This window comes from Cardiocondyla obscurior, linkage group LG10 (assembly GCF_019399895.1).
Source record: "Cardiocondyla obscurior isolate alpha-2009 linkage group LG10, Cobs3.1, whole genome shotgun sequence".
In the NCBI taxonomy this organism is placed as follows: Eukaryota; Metazoa; Arthropoda; class Insecta; order Hymenoptera; family Formicidae; genus Cardiocondyla; species Cardiocondyla obscurior.
The window spans coordinates 4,179,019-4,194,366 of NC_091873.1; the positions used below are offsets into that span (position 1 = coordinate 4,179,019).

Here is a 15,348-nt window from a genome sequence, read left to right on the forward strand (position 1 = left end):
TTAAGATTTGATTTAATAAATATATCTACAATATTTTTATTTAAATTTTTACCATCTTTATAATATCTTTGATTTTTTTCACATAAAACTTATGTATAAATTGGTAATGCATTTTTATGATTATACAGGGTGTCTCAGTTGATGTAAAAAAGTTTTTAGTTGTAGGTTGGGCTTTCGAAAATAAGTAGAAAAGTCCTATACGGTTTTGTAAGTTAGGCGTTAATAACCGAGAAAATAACATTTAAAGATTTGACGCCCCCCGTGTGAGCAAAAACGCGCCGTTTGAAGCTACCGAGCCGTTAGTGGACCTAGAAGTGTGGCTTATCTTACTCTATTTACAAAGAAATGGGTAATCTATGAATCTCTGTAAATAGAGTGGTGGTGTAGCCCATCCCACTCTATTTACAGAGATTCATAGATTATACATAGATACGCTTATGCCTATACATTTTATACATTTTAATTTTTTTCTCAATAACGGTTGAGAATTTTGCAAAATAATACAGAACTTTTCTACTTGTCTCAATTAGTTCTATTTATTTTTCCAGTGTCCTTTGTGATGTCTGGGACACACTGTATTTTGAGTTTTTAGTAAAATTTCCATATTTACTAATATTTGAAGCTTCGAAATTATCTTCATATGTTTTAATAAGATTTTCTAATTTAAATTCAAAGGTGGTAACACTTCTCGTTGTTAATTAGGTCGGACACAGGTCCAGCGAGCCGCGGAGGGCTAGGTCCGGCCGGGTGTCTTAGGAATCGCGGAATCAATTTACGCGTGTCGAGTCGTGTTGATTGACTATATACAAGATATTGCACCAGAGCGGTGCACGGGGTCCGTCCTCCGGGACCGTCGTGTTGGCAATCGAAGTATTTTGAATAAAGGACTCTTTTTTTGTTATAAAAGGTCGAAGTGTTTAATTTTCTCTTTGTGTTGTGTAGAATGTATTTGTCGCGAGTAGAGTTACGGGTCGTTAGCTCGTGACTCACTGACTTGCATGAGCTTCGGAGCTCGTACATTTTATATTATTTTTTTATGTCCTGTCAGCGTAATTGTAGAAGAAAGTGGCCGTGTGACCTACTGCCTTCTGCTGATATCGCGCGGTGTTGCAATTGCTGACGGGACAACATCGTAGGCTCAACGGATTCCAACAGTTTGGCAATCCGCTGACAAGGAAACCTCACAAAGCGGTAAATTAAAAAAAATCTGAAACTTTGCACACATTTAGGGGTCAATATTAAATGAATTTAAAAAATAATATTAGCTGCTAATATTCGGTTTTAAGGGATGAAACCACCCCTCAAAGTTAATATTGCCTTATACTTTTTTAAATATATCTCAAAAACTATTTAAAATATAAAAAATGTTTCATACAAAAGTTTTATGGTAACAATAGTTTTATTTAACTGCAGTAACAAAATTAAAGAAAAATTTTAAGAAATTTTTTTTGTTTAATTGTTATAAAATTTTTTATTTTATTTTATTACTAGAGCTAAATAGAACTATTTTTACCATAAAACTTTGGTATGAAACATTTTTTTATATCTTAATTACTTTTCGAGATATAGTTAAAGAAAATATAAAGCTGCTTGCGAATCTTCATGTAATTCCGTCTATATTCTTCGTGCGACCCGGTAAGCGTGTTACATTTTGCGGACACGTGAATAATTAATGATCGACGGCGACTCTGTACGAACATATGATGGTTCCCGCTTAGTTCGCGCTTTTTCGGATCTGTCGTTGCTAACCGCGATCCGTTCGATAGTCTTTAGTGATCGCTCGATATTCAAAGGAACCGCACGTGCGCTCGTATCACTTACTCCGTCGGAGTTCGTTCACTCCCTGCTTCGCAGGAAAGTTATTCTCGGCCGATTTTTCAGTAATCGGAAGTGTGTTTTGTCGGTTTCACTATACCGTTCATGGTATCTCTTTGTGCAATTTTGCGTGCACTCATCGCCATTGTAATCTCGACAATCTTTGAAGTGCGTGAATATCACGTGATCGACCGAGCTCCGCGTGCTCTCCGAGCAATCCATAATCCGCTTCAAAGTTCGCGCTCAAGATATCCGTTCCGCACGGACGTGCAAGGACTGCACGTTCCCCAAGATTGTCCGTCGCGACACGGGGTTGCACTTTGCCGGAGCTCAAGATATCGGTACGTTCTCTCGATCACGTGATCAGTAATATCACTATTTATGGCATAACTTTGCTATCGTATCTGTTTTCCGTTTAATAAAGCCGTCATTTTCAACCTTGAATCAAGTGCTTCATAATTATTTCTTTCGTGTCCGACTATTTTGACTCCGGTCCTTCTTTTTCACGGCGACGGTCAGCGCTGGCCGAAACCGACATTTCTACACTCCGCGTGCTCTGCGCGTGATCATTCACGCTTAAACAAAGTGTTGGTCCTTCGAGCCGGATTCGCGTGTCGCTCTTATAAATTCTTTTCTTTCGGCGTTAGGAGTGACGGTGTTTTTTCTTTCGCATTCTTTACTATGGTAGACTTAACCGCACAACAAGCAGTCGTGCAACGATCCATCGAGCGTGTTCTCACCAACTTTAAAAAAATCGGTCAGGCAAATTTGACCGCAGCAAAGGTGCGGAGCCGGTTTGCCTCTTTGCAAGATAACTGGCAGCAATTTCAAACCTTTCATCATCAACTCTTGGTGACAGTGACCACGGAAGAACAAAGTGAATTGGCATATTTTAAGAATAACCACTTTGAGATGGTCGAGGATATCTACCAGGAATCCCGGGACTTCATGACGGATATGCTGGAGCAATTGGAGCCGCCCTCAAGCCCGCGACTCCAATCCATCACTCGACCGGTATTTTGAACGACTCTAATAATAACAACGGTACTCGGTTGCCAATTATTCGTTTACCGCCATTTTCCGGAAAATATTCCGAATGGGAAACTTTTCGCGATCGTTTTTCGTCACTCGTTATACAGAATCCGTCGTTGAGCGATTTCGCGTGAATGCATTATCTTGCGTCATTTCTCAATGGCCCTGCGTTGGCCTGCGTTTCCGATATTCTGGTAACAGGAAATAATTTTGCGGTAGCGTGGGAAGTCATTACAAAGCGGTATGACGACAAGAAACGATTAATTCAAACACACTTCGATACCTTGTTCGATTTACCGTCGGTACAGAAGGAATCCGCAACCGATCTGCAAACTCTTATCGATAAAGTTCTATTGTCGGTATCAGCCTTGTGTATGTTGGGACGTTCTCCCATCGATTTATGGAATGACTTTCTTATACATTCGGTCGCACAAAAACTGGATCAAGCCTCCCGCCGGGCGTGGAATATAAAAGTGTGGGCATCCAAGGATCCGCCTCGATTTGACGATCTCGTAGTTTTTAATGCAACGGGGCCGCGCTCTTGAAGACGGCTCAGGAACGACGCCGACAAAGTCCACACGCAGCTCAAACACATCTCGCGTGCATGTCGCCACGGCCGGGATGCCAAAGCTCGCGTCTGCATGCCCGATGTGCAAGGCACGTCATTATTTAAGTGCATGCCCTAAATTTATAGCTCTCGATTCAAAAAAACGCGTTGAAACTGTTAAGCAATTCAATCGTTGCGTCAATTGCTTGAGCGCTTCACATTCGCTTTCCTCTTGCAATAGCAAATATTCATGCCGCACGTGCCAAAAGCGGCATCATTCGATGTTACATTTTACAACAGATTCTTCGGTTAAATCAACATCCGTCAAACCGTCCGAGCAGCCCTCGTGCTCTGAACACTCTCAAATAAATACTCTTTTCGCCGCAACCGCTCCGTGTGCTTTACGTCAGGTATTTCTCGCCACCGCGAGAGTCCAAGTACGCGCGTTATCCGGCCGTTCGGCAACTGTTCGAGCGCTTCTCGATCAAGGCTCCGAAGCCACCTTTATTTCAGATTCCATCGCGCAATTGTTAAGAGCCAAGCGGTCTCGCATGCCCGTCAATATTTCTTCGATCGGCGGTGTGAGTATTGGTCAAGTCCGACAATCAGTTACAATTCAAATTTCTGCCAATCGACCGAACGCGCCTTTCTTGATGGCAAACGCGCTAGTTCTTCATAATTTAACGTCGTATGCACCAAAGCAAGCCGTCGCGTTAACCGATTTGCCTCATCTTGACAACATTCCATGGGCAGATAATGATCCGTCTAGTTCCGATCGGATTGACGTAATAATCGGCGCGGATCTCTACGGCGATGTTATTCGCGTGGGCCAACTGTGGGCCCAGGATACCCTGTTCGGATGAGTTGTTTCCGGTCCCGTCTCTTCGTCCCCCGGTGAGCTACCTCCGTCCGCTGCGTTATCCGTGCATCATTGCACACCTCTTTCTCAGCTTGCGACAACTTTTGCCCGCTTCTGGGAAATTGAGGAGCTTCCACGCTCCATTCGGTTCTCAGGATAAACTTTGTGAAGATTAATTTTGTTCCAGTACTTCTCGCGACTCGCATGGTCGCTATATTGTTCGACTGCCTTTTACTTTGCGTCCTCCGTTGTCAATTGGTAAATCCCGTCAAATAGCCGAAAATCAATTTTCTCAATTAAAACGCCGCTTTGATTCCCAGAAGAAGTTGCATAGAGAGTATTCCGAATTCATATTTGAGTATGAACTCCTTGGTCACATGCGTCGCGCGCCGAAACCAACCGATAATGACCAATGCGTATATATTCCGCATCACCCAGTTTTTCGTAGCGAAAGCGCTACAACCCGTTTACGCGTTGTTTTCAATGCTTCAAGCTCGACCTCAAACGGAACTTCTCTTAATAATTTTCTTCATGCCGGGCCTAAGCTTCAGACTAATCTACCAGCTATATTGCTTCAATGGCGACAGTTCAAATACGTTTATTCAGCTGATATTGCCAAAATGTATCGGTAAATTTTGATCGACGAGCGCGATATTAATTATCAACGCATTTTATGGCAACCAACAGAGTCTGAATCCGTGAGCGAGTTTCAACTTCTCACCGTTACATACGGCATGAAATGTGCGCCATACCCCGCTTTACGCGTTCTTCAACGTCTTGCGGAGGAGAATGGATCAAAATTTCCACTCGCCATTCCCGTTCTTCGGAATCAAATCTATGTTGATGACGTGTTGTTTGGAGATCATGATATTTCTTCATTGAAGCAACGGCGTGATCATCTTGTTTCCTTGCTTCAATGCGGACAATTTCGATTGAGAAAATTAGCGAGTAACTCGTTTGCTCTATTAACTGATATTGACGCCAGCGATCACGGATTGGCCTGTAATAAGGCTCTCGCGATTGATAATGCGTTAAAGTTCTCGGTATCGTTTGGCGCCCTACTCAGGACGTGTTCTGTTTTCAGGTTGCTCTTGACGCGGAACCTCCTCGTACTAAACGGACTATTCTCTCCGTTCTCGCTCGAATTTACGATCCTCTTGGTTGGGCGACTCCCGCCACCGTAGCTGCAAAGATTCTTATGCAAAATCTCTGGTGTCTTCAAGTCGGATGGGATGGTGCTCTTCCGCCGGACGTTCTCGCACGATGGCAATTAATGTATTCGCAATTTCGGTGTTTAAATGACGTCAATATATCCCGATGGATCCACACGTCCCTCGACACCCGTGTGGAGCTTTACGGGTTTGCTGATGCCTCAACTCTCGCGTACGCCGCAGTCGTATATGCTCGTCTCGTTAACTCTCGAGGTGAGATTGTTGTTTCGTTTCTTGCCGAAAAATCTCGGGTTGCCCTATTGAAACCATTGACCGTACCCCGACTTGAACTTTCCGCCGCTCTTCTCCTGTCGCGTCTCTTAGTTTTCGTGAGAGATACCTTTACAATAGCGCCGTCATTTCTTATTTGTTGGAGCGATTTGACCATCGCTCTTACCTGGTTACGGTCACATCCCTCTCGATGGACTACTTTTGTTGCGAATCGAGTTGATCAAATTCAGGAACTTATTCCGGACGCCAGTTGGCGCTATATTCTTACTGAAGACAATCCTGCCGATTGTGCTTCGCGCGGGTTGACCGGTGAAGCGTTGTTAAAACATTTTCTCTGGTGGCGTGGTCCAACGTGGCTTGCCTCCAAATCGAGTGAGTGGCCTTCCGATGACGGAATCCCGTCTGTCGATCCTCTTGAGGAACGAAAAATCATTTCTGTGCACACATCATGTGTATCTCCACCGTGGGATCTTGCAGTCAGATACTTTTTGTGGTCTAAATTGATTCGCATCACTTCCTACATTTTAAAGTTTGTTACCGCTTGCCGTGCGCAAGGCAATTCTTGCTCTGGTCTCCAGTCTTGTAAGCTTGTCATATCTTCGCTGGAGTTTCATAACGCACGCGATTTTTGGCTTCGTCAAATTCAATCTGAATTGTTCACGGCTGACATTCATGCTCTTGATCGTGGTCAGTCGGTTGCTTCGAGTAGCCCTCTCGCGGCACTCGCACCCTTTCTTGACTCAGATAAAATTCTGCGTGTCGGTGGAAGATTGCGCCACGCGCCCGTTTTGTATAATGTACGTCATCCGATTTTGCTCGCGCCTCACTCCCTCGTGAGATTGCTTATTATACATACACACTTACGTATGCTTCACAGTGGGTTATAACTCACTCTTCACACGCTTCGTCAGGAATTTTGGGTGTTGCGTGCACGTATCTTTGTTAAGTCGGTAATTCACTTGTGCGTTACTTGCGTTAGAGAACGAGCTGCTCTTCCGACTCTATTGATGGGAGATCTTCCTGCTGAACGCGTCACACCGCCGTCTCACCCATTCAATTGGTGTGGGTTAGATTATGCAGGCCCATTTCAGGTTCGATCTTCGGGTGGCCGCGGCATTTCTTCTCATAAAGCCTACGTCGCTTTATTCATTTGTATGTTTACTCGCGCAATTCATCTCGAATTAGTGAATGACTATAGTTCCGCAGCTTTTCGCGCCGCATTTACTCGTTTTTGTTTTCGTCGAAGTCTTCCGCAAGCCGTTTATTCGGATAACGGCACGAATTTCGTCGGTGCTGAGAGGGAACTCGCCGCCGCCTATCGGGCAGCTGTCCGCGATCCCAAATTTCTTAATTTGACAGCCACTGATAGAATAGCTTGGCATTTTATTCCGCCGTTCGCTCCTCACTTTGAAGGACTGTGGGAGGCTGGCGTCCGCAGCATGAAGCATCATCTGCGTCGGGTGATCGGTTCATTGACGCTCACCGGGGAGGAATTTAACACATTACTTTGTCAGGTCAAGGCGTGCCTTAATTTACGGCTCATCGCTCCACTCTCCGATTCGTTAGACGACCTACGTTGCCTTACCCCAGGGTATTTTCTTGTGGGATCATCTCTGACCGTTCCTCCAGAACCCTCTATTCTTTCACTCTCTGAAAATCGTCTTTCCCGCTGGCAATTAGTGCGACGGTGCACGGAGCAACTTTAGAAATTATGGTTTAATGATTACATTAATACTATGCAACAGCGAGTCAAGTGGCGTAAAATGACTCCCTCAATCGAAATCGGCCAATTAGCCTTTCTGAGAAATTCTTCTTTCCCACCCTGTAAATGGGAACTCGGCCGAGTAACTCAAGTTTACCCCGGTTAATACGGTTTAACTCGCGTCGTCACAATCAAAACGGCTTCATCCTCTTTTGTGCGACCGATTACTACATTATGTCTGTTACCGATTCACAGTCAACCGGATACCGCTTAGTTCATAAGATGTTCTACTTGTACATTATATTAGTTTGTAAACAATCTTATTTCTTTATTAATTCAAGTGCGATTTATTGTAAAGCCTTCCGGGCTAAATTTTTTGCGTGGCCAGTTTCTTTCATATTTTACTCATGTTTATTATTTTGTTAAATCCGTTCGACTTATCATGTATAATCAATTTAATTTGCGAACAAGATTTGTTTCTTATTTCATTTATTTATTTCAATTTTGTTTTATGTAACTGCGACATATAATTTGACCGACGCTATTTTTTCAATTAATTTGTAACTCAACTGTATTGCGTTTTTGCCTTTTAATTTGCCTTGGCGGGCGGCTATTCGTCTTTTCGATCTTTCTTTTCGACTAAATTTAATTATCGCCGAATCATTGTCTAATTGCGGACGTCTTTGTTTTACATCCGACCCATGTGCATTTAACTTGTTGAAATTATATTTTAAGGCGGACGAAATGTTTGCGAATCTTCATGTAATTCCGTCTATATTCTTCGTGCGACCCGTTAAGCGTGTTACATTTTGCGGACACGTGAATAATTAATGATCGACGGCGATTCTGTACGAACATATGATGGTTCCCGCTTAGTTCGCGCTATTTCGGATCTGTCGTTGCTAACCGCGATCCGTTCGATAGTCTTTAGTGATCGCTCGATATTCAAAGGAACCGCACGTGCGCTCGTATCACTTACTCCGTCGGAGTTCGTTCACTCCCTGCTTCGCAGGAAAGTTATTCTCGGTCGATTTTTCAGTAATCAGAAGTGTGTTTTGTCGGTTTCACCATACCGTTCATGGTATCTCTTTGTGCAATTTTGCGTGCACTCATCGCCATTGTAATCTCGACAATCTTTGAAGTGCGTGAATATCACGTGATCGACCGAGCTCCGCGTGCTCTCCGAGCAATCCATAATCCGCTTCGAAGTTCGCGCTCAAGATATCCGTTCCGCACGGACGTGCAAGGACTGCACGTTCCCCAAGATTGTCCGTCGCGACACGGGGTTGCATTTTGCCGGAGCTCAAGATATCCGTACGTTCTCTCGATCACGTGATCAGTAATATCACTATTCATGGCATAACTCTGCTATCTTATCTGTTTTCCGTTTAATAAAGCCGTCATTTTCAACCTTGAATCAAGTGCTGCATAATTATTCCTTTCGTGTCCGACTATTGTGACTCCGGTCCTACTTTTTCACGGCGACGTTCAGCGCTGGCCGGAACCGGCATTTCTACACTCCGCGTGCTCCGCGCGTGATCATTCACGCTCAAACAAAAGCCGTCTTAATTTTTAAGGGTCATTTAATCTCTTAAAACCGAATATTAAATATATATATTTTTTTTATTTTTTTAATTTACCTAGTATCCATCTCTACATGTATAAAATGTTTCATCAAAATCTGAAATCTCGAATACGCAACGTTTTTTTGCGTCAGCAACGAAAAATTCTACAATACTCTGAAGTAAAAACTCCACGTTATAGTTTTATCTAAATAAAGTGTATGGGAAAAGGTTTCTGCCAATAAGGTGGGGCACTTTGTTACAAGGTTTGAATAACATTTTTTACAAATTTAATATCGATTACAGATTCTGATAATCCTACGTATTTAGCTGACGTTGAAGATTTTGTAACATTTCTTTGTTTTCCAAATTTCCAAAAAATTACATTACCGAAGTCTTATCATATAAAATATTCTGAGGTTGATTTTTTTATCTACTATATCCCTTGCAAAGTTGGCATCTACAAAAGAATTTTTTAATAGCAATATTGAATTAAGAAAATTAAGAAATTGTAGAAGCATATAATTTGTTGTGTATCTTTTAAGCAAACTTTATTAATATCTTCTGATACAGTTATCTGTTCGGGAGCTACAGAAGGACTGACTGCTCGTTTAAAGCAACTGATTTAGTTCCGCAGGGGGGAGGGGTGTTCTTATCTTATTGAATGGAATGTTGCACCGGGGCCGGTGCACGGGGTCCGTCCTTCGGGATCCGTGAGGGAGGGCGATAGATAGTATAGATTGCAATAAATACTTAGAACTTTATTTGATTTCGTTGTTACACTCCTTTCGATTCTCCTGCCTTTTCCTTTGGTCGGTTCGGCGCACGTCCCCGCGTTATTACGCGTCCTCGGCTCCGCGAGGTCTCCTCTTACACGGCACGCGACCGAACTATTATTACCTCATGATCTCGGTTTACAGCACGGACTCTGATGCGACTACTCGTCCGTGACGGTCAGCGGTTATTTAATAGTGACGCAGGGCCTTGGCGTCATCGGGTTGCAATGCCGAACTTCGGTTGTTCGGCGAATGCAACTCTAGCGATTTCGGCAATAAGTTCTCGCAAGTGTTTCTCTTTTTGTTTATTATTATTTAATTGCCTAAGGAGGTTTGCTGATATCGCATCCTCCGATGTTATTTAATTACGAGATACTTATGCCGAAATGCCCTGCGTCATGTTTCGTGTTGTAACGGGGTTTGGGTTACAACAGGAACTTGAACTTTTAATGTCTAATGCTCCGTCGGTAGAATGCTTAATTAAATTAAAGAAATCTACTTAATCTACGAAATACAATTATATTAAATGCTATATTTAACAATTTTTTCCCATTTAGTTTTATTTCTTTACCTGGGTATGAATCGAGCCGGAGAATGACTGGGGCGCGCCGATTTTCTAACCGCGGATGGAGGAGAGTGTCTAGCATGATTTTTAGGCGTGCTGGCGGTTGGAGAAGAGGAGTCAGAAGAAATACTTATGTATGATCGGGAGCTGTCCTCCGTGAGATTTTTTTGTTGGAGACAGGTCGGTGAATCGGCATTGTAAAAATGGGGCCTTCGTGGCTCTATAGATTGTTTCTTGTGGTGGAAAGGCGGTCTATTGCGAACCTTGCAAGGAAGTAGAGCAATTTCGAATTTGGTCTACATGTCGTTTAAAGAGCTTGTCCTGGAACTGTACGAGGTAGTGAAAATCCCCGAGACGGGAAGAGATTACGCCCGGTAACCACTTGTCTAGTCGGGGGTTTCCGAAGAAAAAGTAAATGAATTGATTAGGATGAAATTCGCGTATTGTTGGCACGGGTGGCATTATAAATTTGTGCGTAACTTTGGCATGGGTGGTTTCCGGTCGAACGAGGTCTAAGTTTGTTCTAATGGCTCGATTGAAAAATAATTGAGATGGTGTTTGTCCTGACGTTGCATGGGAAGCGATCCGGTATTGTTTAAGAAAGAGACATAAGTTATAATGTAGGGACGCTGAAGTGTAAGATAAGTTTTTTAGGGCGTCTTTGACTGATTGTACATAGCGTTCTGCTTGGCCGTTGGTTGAGGGGTGGTACGGTGCCGTTCTCTTATGGTATTTGATTTCGTTTTTCTTTAGAAACAGTTAAAATTCCGATGAAGAGAATTGGGGGCCGTTGTCGGTGACAACGGTAACCGGAGATCTTTATGTGGCAAAAATTTCTCCAAGAATTGCCGCTGTTGCTTCCGTAGTTGTTGAGTTCGTGATTTTTACTTCGAGCCACTTGCTATAGGCATCGACGATAATCAGGAGCATTTTTCCGGCAACCGGTCCCGCGTAGTCTAAGTGAACTCGCTCCTAAGATCTCTTCGAGTACTCCCAATGATGGGTTTTGATTTGAGGTGGACCGTGCGCGTTTCTAACGCAGTTAATACATTCTTTTGCCGTTTGTTCAATGTCGGCATCTATTTCAAGCCAGAAAACGAATGAACGTGCGATGCCTTTCATTTTTACGATGCCAAGATGCGCCATGTGCAGTTCTCTCAAAATGGAAACTCGAAGCGTAGTTGGAATGACTATGCGGTATTCGAATATTAGGCATCCGTTACTCAGAGAGTATAAAGCCTCCGGGGGTTTGAATTCCGGACAAGTAAGGAGTTGCTTTTTTTCTAGAATTTGCATAATCTTGCCCAGATGGGGGTCGCAGCAAGTTTCCCGTGCGATATCTTCTGCGTTAATTGGTAATTGTTGTATTTGGTGTAGGACAAAGCTGTCGAAGTCGTCCGTTGATGTTGTCTTCTTTTTAGCTAGCGAGAGTTGATGAAGAGACTGCAAAGTTGGTAGATGCATCTTGGAGCAATAATCGGCATTAGCATTGGCAAGAGTTGGTTTGAAGCACATTTAGCGGCACATTTAGCGAAAGCCTATAAATGTGCTATAAAAGTGGGTTCAGAGTTACTTTTTCGAAATAAAAGCGTACATCATAGACCTTAGAGATATGGACTGGCAATTGCCTATAGTATTTGTAAAGTAGCAGTGTCCGGAGGGGGTTAGAGAGAGAAACGTACTTTTTTTTCTACGAGTGTCCGGAAGTATACATTGCGCATGTCAGTTTTATGTAAGCTAGGTTAAGTTTAAAATATAATTTATCAAAAAATAAACGATTGACAAGTTTTACAAAAAATTTTATGGCGAGAAAAAATGTTCTAATTTATTAATTACTGTAAAAATAATAAAATATTTCAAAAATAGATATAAAAAATATCTATAATTTAAAATATGTATATGTATAAAATATATAATATTTTTTTTTTAATTTATAAGACTAAACACATTCACACGTTCACATTAAACAAATAAGTAGAATAAATAGCTATAAAAGTACAATATACTCAAATTAAACAATTTCTTTATTTGTAATCATCATCATCATCATCATCATCATCATCATCATATTATAAAAAACGCGTGAGACGCTTGAATTAGTTAAAACTCGATTCTATTGTTGCCGTTTAAAACTCGCGCTGATTGGTTCTCTCTTGCTTGGCTTGCTTCTCGCCAAGCGAGAGAAAATGTCAGACGTGTTATGACGTGTTATAGGTTATACATAATAAAACAATACATAATAATTAATTAATAACAGTGCTTAAAAATAGCTCTTGCAATTAAATAAATAAGATTTTTCTTTCTTTCTTGGGTTATTATTATTTTTACTGCAAGTATAGTAATTACTGCGTTCTTCTTTCTGATTATTTACGTCTTATTTACGTGTTTTCTCACTCATTTTCAGTGTGCATGTTGTTTGCTACGGCGACGGCAGCTAGCGTACAGTGATCCTGACGTGGTGTGCGTTGAGTTTCACAAGTATGAAATATTAAATATCAAATATTATTTCAATGGATTAAAATTTCTGAGATCTTCTACATCGTCATCTGATTTATCAAATTTATCAGATTTATTTCAATGGATTTATGAAATTATCCTCTACATCGTCATCTGATTTATCAGATTTATCTGATTCTGATTCGGATACAGAAATCAACACAATTTAGAAAGCTTCTTGAGTAACATGATGGAAGTAAACACATTTTTTATTCATTTTTAATGTTAGATTTAAAATTTAAATTATATCCTTTTATGCTTTAAAATAATCTACACTTGTAAATTGTTGATTAAACATTTAAATAATTATATTTTAGAAAAGAAAGCTACAGAAAACTGTTGAAGTTGCTATGCAGCCTAAAAAGAAAAAATCTGAGCATAAATTGAAAAGTGATAAGGATATATCTTTTGGTAATTTTCTACAGATACTGATAACTTAGATTTGTATAAATATTTGTCTGTTTTAATATGTTAAGTTTTACATTTTTTAGAGAACAGGTGTATGTAGATTGTTATATATTAGTGTACTAATTGCATTTTTTACTTAACAATATATTTTTATGTTATTATATTAATGTTAATATTTTATATTAATATAAATTAATATTAATATATTAATGTTTTTTAATATTATTTTATAGTAAAATTCAGAAGAACATTGAATCTAAAAAATTGCCAAAACATAACATACAAGATCATCAAAATAAGTATTCAAAAAAGAAATCTATAATACAAAGCCTGCTGAACGAATATAATAAGCAACCGGTGAAAGTTAAAGACAGTGTATCGAAACAATTATTAAATAGCCCTAAAGCACATGAAAAACAATTACAATATACTGCAAAAGAAAAACCAATTGACCAATATATCAAACAACCAGCAGAAATAGTCGAAAATAGTATATCAAGACAATTACTAAATAGTGCTAAAATATCTGAAAAACAGTTACAATATATCGATAAAGAAAAGCCATTAAACGAATATAACAAGCAAGAAGTGAAGAAAGTAGTTGAAAATAGTATATCGAGACAATTATTAATATATTTGTAGAAGTTGTGCTATTAATACGTGTCACCTTTGGTTTTTTTTTTTTTTTTTTTTTAATAATTGTCTCGATATACTATTTTCAACTACTTTCTTCACTTCTTGCTTGTTATATTCGTTTAATGGCTTTTCTTTATCGATATATTGTAACTGTTTTTCAGATATTTTAGCACTATTTAGTAATTGTCTTGATATACTATTTTCGACTATTTCTGCTGGTTGTTTGATATATTGGTCAATTGGTTTTTCTTTTGCAGTATATTGTAATTGTTTTTCATGTGCTTTAGGGCTATTTAATAATTGTTTCGATACACTGTCTTTAACTTTCACCGGTTGCTTATTATATTCGTTCAGCAGGCTTTGTATTATAGATTTCTTTTTTGAATACTTATTTTGATGATCTTGTATGTTATGTTTTGGCAATTTTTTAGATTCAATGTTCTTCTGAATTTTACTATAAAATAATATTAAAAAACATTAATATATTAATATTAATTTATATTAATATAAAATATTAACATTAATATAATAACATAAAAATATATTGTTAAGTAAAAAATGCAATTAGTACACTAATATATAACAATCTACATACACCTGTTCTCTAAAAAATGTAAAACTTAACATATTAAAACAGACAAATATTTATACAAATCTAAGTTATCAGTATCTGTAGAAAATTACCAAAAGATATATCCTTATCACTTTTCAATTTATGCTCAGATTTTTTCTTTTTAGGCTGCATAGCAACTTCAACAGTTTTCTGTAGCTTTCTTTTCTAAAATATAATTATTTAAATGTTTAATCAACAATTTACAAGTGTAGATTATTTTAAAGCATAAAAGGATATAATTTAAATTTTAAATCTAACATTAAAAATGAATAAAAAATGTGTTTACTTCCATCATGTTACTCAAGAAGCTTTCTAAATTGTGTTGATTTCTGTATCCGAATCAGAATCAGATAAATCTGATAAATCAGATGACGATGTAGAGGATAATTTCATAAATCCATTGAAATAAATCTGATAAATTTGATAAATCAGATGACGATGTAGAAGATCTCAGAAATTTTAATCCATTGAAATAATATTTGATATTTAATATTTCATACTTGTGAAACTCAACGCACACCACGTCAGGATCACTGTACGCTAGCTGCCGTCGCCGTAGCAAACAACATGCACACTGAAAATGAGTGAGAAAACACGTAAATAAGACGTAAATAATCAGAAAGAAGAACGCAGTAATTACTATACTTGCAGTAAAAATAATAATAACCCAAGAAAGAAAGAAAAATCTTATTTATTTAATTGCAAGAGCTATTTTTAAGCACTGTAATAGAATAAAAAGAAAAACAGCATACGTATTTTTTTTTTAATTTTTTAATGATATTTTTTAATGGTTTTTTTTCTTAAAAAAAATGAAAAATGAAACGAAACATTGCGCGCGCGCAGCGCGCGTCTGGTTTGTTCTAGTTAAATAAAATTAACATTGTTAATTTATGTC

The 15,348-nt window shown here is 39.2% G+C and overlaps 2 protein-coding genes across 2 annotated transcripts in view; both read left to right on the plus strand.

The window, feature by feature from the left end:
- LOC139106267 (G-protein coupled receptor Mth2-like) overlaps nt 1–15,348 on the plus strand; it is a 147,025-nt gene that overhangs the window by 1,892 nt on the left and 129,785 nt on the right. The gene's annotated exons all lie outside the window — the stretch shown is intronic.
- LOC139106269 (uncharacterized) lies at nt 1,461–13,198 on the plus strand. The gene is made up of 2 exons (XM_070662876.1): nt 1,461–12,992; nt 13,114–13,198. The coding sequence occupies exon 1, from the start codon at nt 5,452–5,454 to the stop codon at nt 6,580–6,582; it is 1,131 nt and encodes a 376-aa protein (XP_070518977.1). The 5' UTR covers nt 1,461–5,451; the 3' UTR covers nt 6,583–12,992; nt 13,114–13,198.